At 49.2% G+C, this 11,523-nt stretch overlaps 1 protein-coding gene across 1 annotated transcript; it reads right to left on the reverse strand.

The window, feature by feature from the left end:
* Positions 1 to 292: 292 nt before the first annotated feature.
* On the reverse strand, positions 293 to 8,891 carry LOC144180677 (uncharacterized). Its single transcript, XM_077708973.1, has 3 exons — positions 8,797 to 8,891; positions 7,312 to 7,741; positions 293 to 1,527 (listed from the first exon to the last, which is right to left on the reverse strand). Exons 1-3 carry the CDS (start codon positions 8,855 to 8,857, stop codon positions 1,371 to 1,373), a joined length of 648 nt encoding a protein of 215 aa, XP_077565099.1. The 5' UTR covers positions 8,858 to 8,891; the 3' UTR covers positions 293 to 1,370.
* Between the last annotated feature and the right edge of the window lie 2,632 nt (positions 8,892 to 11,523).

The raw sequence follows: 11,523 nt of genomic DNA on the forward strand, positions 1-11,523 counted from the left end.
CTGAACTATCGTTGTAAACTGTATCTCAGTTCCGCCGACAGGACTCAAATTGATCTTCTTGCATTCTGCCATTAATCGGAGTTGACGTAAACTAATTGGATGGATTTTTCAATCTGGCTTTGTTCCTCACAGCACTGAAGCATCAGCCCGTTATCCTAGTAACTGCATAATTAGGTTCATAACACAGCTACTGTTGTGGGGTTGCAGCATTATCTGGAAATTGCTCTATGAATGTGAAAATGAATGTTAAGGAGAACATTGATTCTGTTCATTTCGAAAACATTGTCCGTTTATTGCATTCCGCACACTGTATTGGGGGTGCGGGAATGGAACGCATCGGTCATCCCCAAATATTTTTCGCTCTGTTACTTCCACAAGCTTCGCCCAAGCGCAAACGCTTATTTTCTGATGTCAGCGCATGGTACTTGGTATTGTACATCTTACTAGCACGGATAAAAAGTCTGGTACTTTGAACTTGTATATTCCTCCCGGAAAAGCAGGTATTTATTATACCATGTATATTGCAAACATAAAATGCCACTGAGTCGTCATTAAAATTTTACCATTCGTTCGACACGGTCAAGGTATTTTAGGGTCATATGGAATCTGTCATTTTTTTAATCCTGTCGGACGTTCGTGTTTGGCTTCGCCACATGGAAGATACCAAGTCCAACTAGGTCATGGAAAACAGCTAAACGTCTCTTGGTCATTTTTTGTCTGCACAGAGCACGTCTGACGGGAGAGTAACTCTTCCACACATGTTTTGAGGAAAACTAAGTTAGAAAACGCTAAGCACAGAAGGCCCAGGAGCGTTGGAACACTCCCGCGCACACAAATGTGGCAAAAGGTAGGCACCGAGCGTGACGGCCTGTAGCCAAACGTCATTCACGCAGACTGGTGCCTTGACAGTTATGGTTCTGGTGTAGCCTATTCGGTTCTAGAGGGCTTTTGCGCAAGCTAAAGAGAAGGCGGAACGGGCTGTGTGCTTTGGCGGGGTAGAGCTTAACATCTCCAAGCCGCCCTCTATGGTTGATGGCGAAGGATGTTCGCTTGTCACGCTTTCCAGCCTTGCTTGTTTTCACACAATTAGGGAATGCGCGGCCCATCATGCGCTCACATAACCACTCACTGAAGCTGCCGGTGCTTACCACGCTTTGAATATACTTAGCTGGTGTCTTTACAAAGCGCCCAGCACGCGCCATTCAAAAGCCGTCGCGATGACGGTCGAAGCGCCTTCCCCTTAGCTTCGGTATCCACGCGAAACGCCCGAAATTCCCGTTTTTCTTGCAGCGCGCCATTTCACAGTTCTGTGAGGAGCCCAGTAACAGCACCGCGCACGCAAGACTATAATCCTCTAGGAAAATGGGCGCTCATAGCCATCGGACTTGGGCGTAATTTGGCAGCTCGTAGAGTAGGGAAAGCGGGCAGTCGGAGTAGCTGGCATCGCACCGGCCAACTGTGCGTCCGCGCTTGGAGGCCTCGTAGTAGTCTCCCAGGAAGGAAGCGTTTCGGTGGTCCTCGGGAATTCTGCGAGACGAATCGAAGGGAAGAAATGTTGAAGAACGCACGCCTGTGTGGCTCGTGTTTAATAAATATGCATTAAGTGACCCCTCGAGGTTGTTTGGAACAAAGCCAGCAGATGGTTATCAGGACGCCCGCTTGCTGGAGATAAAAAAAAACAGTTCTATAGTGACGCTAACCATTAAAGCTAGTTGTGATGTTCTTAAAAGTGAAAAGTTACGCAAAACATTTAAGGTATGAACTATTACGGTTTGCCCACACTGCCAAATCCGGAGCAACAGCAAGTACATGGCCCTAAAAGTAGTCAGTGATTACTTATAGTCAAATGAATGACGACCAGATGATTACAGGAGGGATGACATGCGTTAAACATAGGTAGGCGCTTCATGGCCAATATAGCAAGTTTGGAAGGCGACAAACTCAATCCAAAACTACAAAAAACTTGAAATAAACTGATAATTATCATTAGTATGCTCACCTGAAACGGAGTATGAGTCTCTCCACAATATTACCAAACAGCGCTATGTTGCGCCATCCCAATGTCATTCTGTGCACCCGAATTTCGGAATCCTCTCCGCTCCTCTCCCCTCCCCTCCTCAACGAGTGAGAAAAAGAATTCGAGCTATTCTGTTCGTCCTCTATTGTTTCATATGCTAAAGCGAACATAAGCAAATCGAATAGTGTGACACGTGCGTGCACAAGGAAAAGTCAGGTCGCATCCCAAAAAAGCACAAGGGAAAATATCGAACGTTAAGACGTCGCACAACATAAGCAGTCAGCAAATTCAAAGGTGGGAAGCCTCACGAAGTTTGGGGCTTCGACCTCAACTGCAAATGAACCGTGACCTCATCACTTGAGGTTACGACAACACTTGCTGCATGAGTGAAATCCGGACGAAATGTGAGATAAATCAGCTAAGGGATCCAAGATGCTCGCGCTGAGGTTACGGAGCGAGGTCTGGGCCTGCTGTTGGGATATATGATGCAGGACGAAAGGAAGACCATCGTAAAGAAAGGGTATAAATTGCCTCAGACGTCTTGCACAATGTGTACACCATATTTTAATTAATCCCTGTAAGCTATGCATGTTCCGCTCCAAAAGCCGCAATTTATTTACATTTCCCTAAAATCTGCTGCTTGTGAAGCTGCTTTAGGGAGTTCATAACCATTGCTCTGTTTATGAGTAGCTTCCGTACTGCTTCTGAGCATCAATAACTCGGCAAAAGACGCAGGAAAGACCATTCTTCAAATTTTCGCGCTCATACGTCTAGCCGTACGTATCTGCTTCTTGCACATTAGCGCTTAGGACTGAGTTGGTCGACACTGTGTTCCACATGCATGATGTGCATCCCCGCTCCGAACAAAATAACCTTACAGGACATGCTGCGCATGGTTCTAGCTATTATCATTTCTGCAGTTACGTACATCGCCCCTTACGCCCCCCTCCTGGCGCTTAATGGCCGAAGATTGACACCATCATACGCTAGGCCTACAAACAAGTCCTCACGCTTCCGATAAGCACTTTTGCTGCTCTCCTGATGGTGCTACGTGTACACAATACCACAGACGAGCTTACAAAGGCTCGTCGAAACAGCCAAGAAGCACGACTAAGCACTACGCCGACCGCGGTCACCAAGTAGTGACGAACCTGGGATACCAATTCCAATAGAAACGGAGACCACCGAAAACATCTTTGGAAATAACATCGAAGCTAAAAGTTCCCATTTTACCACAAAGCACGAGTCCCCAGCACCACGAGGGCAGAAGTACGTTCAGGGCACAAACCCTTGAAAGGCAGCGCGGTGACTAAAAAAAAAAAAAAAAAAAAAAGGCCGCGTATCTGCTTCGTTCGTTGCAAACGTCGACGCAAGACGGTAGTCGACTGGCGCCCCTGGCAAGTAAATGGATTCATTCTATTTTCCACTAACCTCTCGTGCTCTTCCTCTCCTGTCTTGTTCGTTCCAAGATAACAGGCTAGAGATTTTCTGAAGTCAATTAAAATTTACCGCGTTCCACTGCTCCAACTCGGGTGCCTCGATGCCAGTGCCGCTGATACGGCGGAGACGCGCGTGGATCGAGGCACCCGACTACAACGTTTATAGAACCACATTGCCCTGCTCCAAGCGTATTCCAAGCGAAACGTGGAACTTATCAAGTGTACCTTTCGTTACTGCTGCCGCTTGATTTCTTAACAGTTCTCCAGGAGCTATAGTTGGATGGGCCACAGCAGGCGACGATTTTCTGCAGTTGATCTAGTATTTTATTTGCTATCGCAAAGAGCAAGCATCCGAAAAATTCTAATAATATCACTCATGTATTAATTTTCTGTCTTATATTTTCGTAATGTGTCGTTCTTGTTCAACAATGTTGACAGGTATGAACATTAGCACCGAACTTAGACGTTTAGATTTGGCTGAGAGCATATAAGAGTATTACGCAGCTTCTGTTTCGCTTTGGCCGGCTAGCTGAATCGAATGACAGATAGAAAGACCAAATTTTCCCGTTCAAGTAGCCCGAGAAAGACTATCGTCTTAAAAAAAACTGTATTCACTGACGCGTCAGTTTAGCGCGCCTGCAAACGCCAAAGCAGCGGTGCGCGCCACCACTCCTGGTCTCATTACAAGTGTGATTGTTCGCAGGTTGCGATATTCATTCCCAAGCCCGGCACTTCATTTCCATATTCGTTTACAAGTCCGGCACTTTTGGTACGATGCAAAAAATTAATTAAACGTGCTCATAAACCTGTTCATATCCATGTTCATATCACCCAACCCCTAAATCAACGTACAAGATACCAAACCACTCTTATTTACGAAACGAATACGCGGAATTGAGCTAGGAGGACATTTTACAAAAAATAATCACGGCTCTTGTAATAAATATTAACATTGCTTAGGCTCGAACAAAGAGCGTTTGTTTCAAATCCACAATTGCACCTCCACTGAAACTGCTCGAACAGCGGAGCTGTTTTAGCAGCTGCATAAAGGAATAGAAGTTGCCTTTCAAGCGAAGCAGTAGATGGCGTTGGGAAGCACAGGAAATGCCGAGCTTGTACCCACAAGGAAATGGAATCGCGCTCTTGGAGTTACCATCCCCGAACGAGAAAAAAAATTCAGGCACCTTTACAATTGAGATGCAAAGACCGAGGAAACAGCGTTGCTGGTGGTCTTTACTAGCCTTAACGTGGACATTCTTAGGTCTGCACCTTTCTTGAGAGAATTATGGTTAAAAAGTGAAGCTTTATCCATGCAAAATGAGTTAAATCTAATTCCACAATCCACCCTCCTAAAGTCCAAAATCTAAACTGCCAAAGTGCTAAGCGAAAGTCCACTTCAATTCCGCTACAGTCCAAAGCCAACGCCCGCGCTACGAACCTCGAGTAAATGCTGTGCTTCCCGAACGCGATGACAGCGCAATCAGATAGACTCAGGTTTCATAACGCGAGGGACCCGTATTCAATTCCGTCCACGGGAAGCCTATCCTTTTTCAGGAGTGCACTCCCAATACCTGCTCGTGGGCTCCTTGCCTCCTCTCCACTTCCCTCTCACTTTTTGGCCTAGCATTTTTACCCTCTCCACTTCGCCCAGCAGAATTTATTGTCAACGATCCGAACGTCCAGAAGAAAGCTTAAACAGCCCCGCGGTTAAAAGAAGTGCTAGCGCCAGTTTTATCCCGGACCCAGGCCAAGACCACCATTACAGACTCACAAGCGGTGTGTCGAAAAGTGGAATTGTTTGCGCTCGAACCGAGGATGGGAGCTTTAGAAGCCGTGACGCTACCGGCTAAGCCTCAGAGGACAAACAGCCAGCTTGTTTATCAGCTGAGCAAGAAGATTGCGGCAGTGTTAAAGTATAACCACCAGACGGCGCTAGGTGTAACAGGAAGTGCCCGACCTGCACTGACTGGGAAAGAGAATGCCGCCATCCCACCACAGTGGCTGCACTGGCTATGAAATTGCAAGCACTGAGCAAGTGATTGAAAGAGAATATGAACAAACCTTCTAAACTGTTACTATAAACTCGGGACGGAAATAAGAAATTTAATTTATGTCGTTACGAGAAGGTGTAGACTTGCATATTCTCACCCGTCTGCGAAGATGACGCGCATGGGGGCACACAGTCGCACTCCTGCCAACATGGCTGACAGCCATTAAATTCATGTCGTCATCATCTACAATGGTTAATGTCATTGGGCCAGCCACCCCGTAACAGCACTTCTATATCTTGCCACCAGCGCAGCTCCCTTCATGAAGGAAGTCCGCAGCTACTGTGGCTAAATCCGCGGTTGTGTAACATTCTGCCGATCAAACATGCATCTTTTACCTAGGCAATGCAAAGTCTTCAGTGTCCCTCATGCGATCGGCACCTACCCCGTTGGTAGCCCTTAAGAGTTTACAGGCAGGGTGAGTTCCTGCTCCGGCAACATCGCCTGGGGATCACCCTCACGACAGCTGCGACGAGGAGCTGTCCCCCTCGTTATTTACGGCCCGCCCCTGTCGTGCAGACTATACAGCTGGTCACTTCGTGTGTACCAGTCCTTCCCGCAACTAGTGTCCTGGGCCGACGCCGGAGCCAGATTAGCAACATGTTGTGGATAGAGCCCTTTCGCTCAGGTCCTCCAAGAATCTGGGGTGCCAGAAAAATATTGCTCTCGTTTCGTCCTTTCGCGAACAGAAAAGGCCACCAATAGGCGTGAGCAGAAGACTTTACCATCCCTTCCTAACCAAACTTAAGAGATGCGCGGACGCTTTTTAACATCAAAAGTGCGTCGAAAATGCGCCAAAACCTTCGCTGAAAGCGCGTTGAACCTTCGCTGGAAGTGCACTCAATTGATATCCAAACCTTCAAAGATCCAAATCGCAAACGGAGAACGGAGCCAATGCGACGATTTTTCGCGCGCCAAGCAAACCGATACGGGGTTTATGAGATAATGGTATACTATTGTGCTTGTAGCAGCAGCTCCAGCGACATCGCTGGATCGAGCGCCGCTGCTCGCGCAGCAGCCCGATCGACATGGTCACAGGCTGCGCGGCTGCGCGAGACTCCCGTGTCTTCGTGCGCCCGCGCGGCCGCGCTGCCTGTGACCATGTCGACCGGGCTGCTGCGCGAGGAGCGGCGCTCCATCCGGCGATGTCGCTGGAGCTGCTGCTACATGGTCCTTCTTCATGATGGATGCGTCTATTGACTTATGTAGAACCGTTCCTTTTCCGTCATTTTGAAGTACCCGTTTTGACACAATGGACGCCCGGTTTCATGCCCACGCTGTCTGTCCAGAGATCTTAACAGAGCTTTTTTGGTCGGCCAACCGGGCTATGGGAAAATTCATTAGCTTTTTTTGACGGGACGGTCCCACCAATAAAGCTTCGGCGTTAATAAACATTCGGCGCTTTTTACTACTTCACAGCATGATTAAGACTGCTTCAAGTACTTCAGCACATGCACCGCCGGTATGCAACATACACCCACAAAATTTTGAGCATCGACTTCTTACAGCCAAGGTTGATGGCTCAAATTCGGGACACCCCGTGACTTTTATCAGTGATCAAAACAACCTGTGGGCAGAGTTGGTCTTTTGACATAGTAGGACAAAATGCACGAAGAGGATGGGACGGACAGAAAGAAGACATCACACAGCGAAGACAGTAATCCTGAGCTTTGTGGTCTCTTTTACGTGTTCGTCCCGTCCTTCACGCTCATGTTTCCAATCATCATATTGGCGATACGTCTCATAACTAAATTACTTGCCCTACACTACACCGTCGATGAAAAGAAAGCCCGCGGGGAAGGCTTACGTGAAGAGCGCCTCGACGACGTCCCCCAGCAGTCCCTCCATGCGGGGCATGGCGGCCACCTCGCAGAGAGACCTCTTGACGCACGCCTCCCCGTCCAGGCCCAGCCGACGCAGGAACCATGAGGCGCCCCGGTACAGCGCCCAGCGGTCTTGTCCGGGCTCCAGCGAGCGCATGTTGACCATGAACGCGCCCGGGTCCGGCACCACCACTTCGAAGGGCACCGCGATGCCGATGTTGGAGCCGATCAGCGGCGTGCCCGTGGGCAGCAACGTCTTCAGCGCCGGTATGAACGCCACCGAGCCGAAGAAGGGCATCGCCTGTTCGCTGCCTCCGGGATGCCGGAGCAGCAGAACCAGTAGGCAGGCCAGCCGCATTCCGAGCAGTGCGGGAATGAGCTCCCAATCCAGGCAGCTCTGGCGTTCTCCCCAGCCTGGAAAGAGCGTCGCCGCATCAGTGGCCTGAGACAATGCAACAGCACCTCATCGGTACGGCCGTGCATCCTAATAAACGGAGCGTTGTCCGGTCACAGTACTTCGAAATAATGTTGATCAGCTGCTACTGTTGAAAGATTGGCGTTCCGATCGAATGGCCGTGTAATAGGATGAGGGCTACATTTCTTCGAGGTCCATGCAGGCTCATTACAAATATTGGCCGAAATCGCATCACTTTTGCCAGCGTAAAAGCACTTCCAGAATACATAGGGATGACTTCGGGAATAAATAGAACGTACGAGCGTTCCAATACCAATCAAAGAATACCCATACATACATTACTGCAACAGAGATAGAGAACAACGAACAGGAAGTAGATGAACAGAAGACACGCGTTGCGCTGATGCCCTGTGACTTCTACTATAAACATCGATCACAGCCCTCAGATGTCGACGCTGCTACTATATTCTACGTTGGCAACTCCCTACGTGCAAACCGGACAGGTCACATAATAGTGCGAGAGTAGCTGTGATGTATTTCTGCTCACTTCTTTTCCACCTCGGGTAAGCAGTGCTGTTTAGGCTGCAGCAATGCACAGTGTTATAAGTACAATTATTTTCTCTTTCTTTCACCAGCTTCGGTATCTTTTCTTTCCCAACATTTTTTTTGGCCGACACTGCACTTCTATATTTTACAAGCTTCTGTCTTATTTCCGGCGGCTTTTATATTTTTGTTTGCGACATCGAACGATGTCATCCCAATCCCATTTTGTTTTAGAGCGCTCCTTGCGTTTTTTGTACCCACCCAAAGTGAAATATTGCATGGCGCTGTGCGTGCAAAACGAACACATGGATAATCTCTGCTCTGGACTACAATGCGTGCATCAGAAAGCCATGAATGGAGCTTCGTGACGTTTCTAAGGTGCCCAAGTAGGTTAACACCGGTCACTACTCCACCTGGGGCCCTTTAAAGGTTAAAAAAAAAAAAAACGTTTGTATCTCTCTCTTTAACCATTTCCTCAGAAAGGCCAGTCCTTTTAAGCGTTTGCCTTCACCTAGTGGCCGTTGTGTTCTATGGTGCTTGCGACGAACCTCAGCACATGATATGCAGACCATTTTCAACTGTAGCGAACGCGTGTGCTAGCTTGGGAATACTGGCCTTTCTATGGTGGTGAACGCCGCTCGGTGACTCGGTGCGCCCTCTGGCGAGTACGACAGTCCAGTGTAGTGTTTCTTGCGCGGGTGCCTCCCGGCGGCGATCGTGTCGAGATCGGCCGTCAGTCCGTCGTGAATGTGGGCGGATGCGTGCCGTTATATACGGGGCCTCCTCCCCCCGGGTTCTGCCGGGGACGAACGCTTGACCGAGTTCCCTTTCGACGCGCAGGGATGGGCTCGCGTGAGGCCAGACCGGCGACCCTTCCGCTGGGAGAGGCTCGCGTGAGTGCTGCGCGCTGAATGGGAAGAAGAACCGCGGCACGCGAAACATTTGAAAGCAGCGGCTGACGCTGGGCACGGGACAGTGAAAGGCGATCGCGTTCGTACTCGCCGTAATCCTTCTGAGTGCGACATACTACTGCAGCTTCTTTTTTTCTCTCTTCGTGGAGAAGACGTAGAGGGGTCGATTCGCTGTAGCACAGCTGGAGCAGAGAATACGCAACTCAGGTAAAAGGAGCTTGCGGGTGAAATATTCTATCTCTGTTTGATTCGCCCTTGCCCGCGTACCCAAACAATAAAGAGCGACGCGTGCGGTTTTGTGAGGGGTGTTTTAAAAGCACACGTTATGTCACTGTGGGGAAACCGGTGCGAAAAGCGGGTTCCTTTGACAAGTGCTTACCGCACTGGCATCGAGGAACGTTCCCTGGGCCGGAGACACTTGGTCATCCGCGAAGACTTTCTTCGCTTTCTCACAAACGTAAAATAAGGCGCAGAATGCGTTTTCCACTAGCGTGAAGAGCGCAGCGCGATGCCAAGAAAGCGCACGTGAGCGAAGCTATACCGAGACGACAATGTCGCTTTTGAAGGTCCTTGGCTGTTTGCTGCGACAAGGGCGGCATGAACTCGTTTTGCATATTTGAATCTGAATTGAAAACTTACAGAAATAAACGGAGAAGAGGCATGATTCGAAAGAAATCTTCATATTGCGGGCGTGATTTCGTGCAACCAATAGCCTCAGTTAAGGTTAACGCAATGTTGCATCATGCAAAGTGGTACAGCTGACGCAATGTTGCATCATGCAATGTTGCATCATCCTCGGTAGCTCTTCGCAACACCTGCTAGGCAAGTAGTCCTTCCGAGTGACTGATTGGTAAGCACTCTTTCTATGACTTCAAAATTACTCCTCTGACACCCTGTAGAACATGACCACTGCCATTTAATGGCATTATTGAAGCTGAAAATCGATAAGTGATCATTGTACAATTAACGTGGTCTTGTGTTCTTTTTGGTGTTGTTCTTTTGCGCGGGAGGAGGATACGGAACAAATTTCCGGAGGAGGAGTTGTAACAAAAACAAGGGAATAGCGGTCACCACGGTTTATACAAAAGGCCCAAAATTCGAGGTATGCGGAGTATGAGGATACGGACCGTGGAGGTCAGTGAAAAGTTGTGGCTCTGACGATTGTTTGTAAGCCCAGCTATGGCTGCCTGCAACACGCACTCAGCGGAAGACCTAGTGATAGCGCAAGGTGTCAGTTTGCTAGAGAGTTTGAAGCACCACTATGATTACATCGGCACCAGCAAGGATTTTTGCAACCTGACCTATCGCTGCAAATACTGCAAGAAAAACGTACGGGGCAGGAAGCTTCCATGTATACAGCGGGGTGGGATATAAGTTGCAATAATAAATTACCTTTATGACAGACACAGAGAGACAGACAGTCAGACAGGTTAACATTTTCGTGCTCGTGTAGCCAAAGAAAGATCATCTCCTTTAAAATTATCTACAAAGAGACGCTGCCGCCACTGTTCCGCATGCTGGGAACATTGCGCAGCCGCACCTCGTGCCGCCGCCGCCAGCCCGCAAAATGAGAGATAAACACAAAAACAAAAGCCGCCTAGAGCGCGAGAAGCCCAAGAGGGAGGTCCCGCCACGAGAAAGAAACAGGGCAGGGGCGCTACGCGTCGTTATGTTTATTTCCGTTAATAGCCAGGGTAAAACGCACACGGGTCTGACTTTAACCACTCATTTTTGTATGCGTGTGTGTGTTGTGCCAGCGCGTCGACACAAATTCACTGCACCCGGTGACGTGCCGATGGCGGGGTTGATTCGCGCATAGGTCAAACCGCCCGCGGCAGTCGTGCCGCAACTTGGCTGGAAAGGCGCCGCCGAGTCGGCTCTCCCTTTCCCATCGCGACGGCTGGACCAAGCCATGCCTTGGAAAAACGATCCCCGGCAAACACGCAGTGAGTAGCGCCTGAAGACGGCGCCTTCAAACTGCGGCCAGTGATAGTCCCGATTTGAGGGATTCGAACTGCACGCGGCTGCAAGGGAACCCCGGGGGTATAACACCAGCCCGGAAGCAGCGGTGGTGCGGCGGCATCTCATCAGAGTCACTGAGTTGAGAAGTGCTATCGCCTTTGTCCGAGCCATGTAACGCTCTTGCTACCTTTGTATATATTGTATATAAATACAGCTTCAAATCACCGTCGGCTCGACTACTTCGTCGGTCTGCTTTGCGCCGCGTCGATAGTGGACTGAGCAGGGTAACGTCGCAACAGTGGTGTCTGAGCTGGGATAGCCCAGTCCCAACAGTGTGTGTGTGTGTGTGTGTGTGTGCTTGGGGG

Source organism: Haemaphysalis longicornis, unplaced genomic scaffold, assembly GCF_048455015.1.
Source record: "Haemaphysalis longicornis isolate Haplotype H1 unplaced genomic scaffold, Haemaphysalis longicornis Haplotype H1 scaffold_4, whole genome shotgun sequence".
Lineage (NCBI taxonomy): Eukaryota > Metazoa > Arthropoda > Arachnida > Ixodida > Ixodidae > Haemaphysalis > Haemaphysalis longicornis.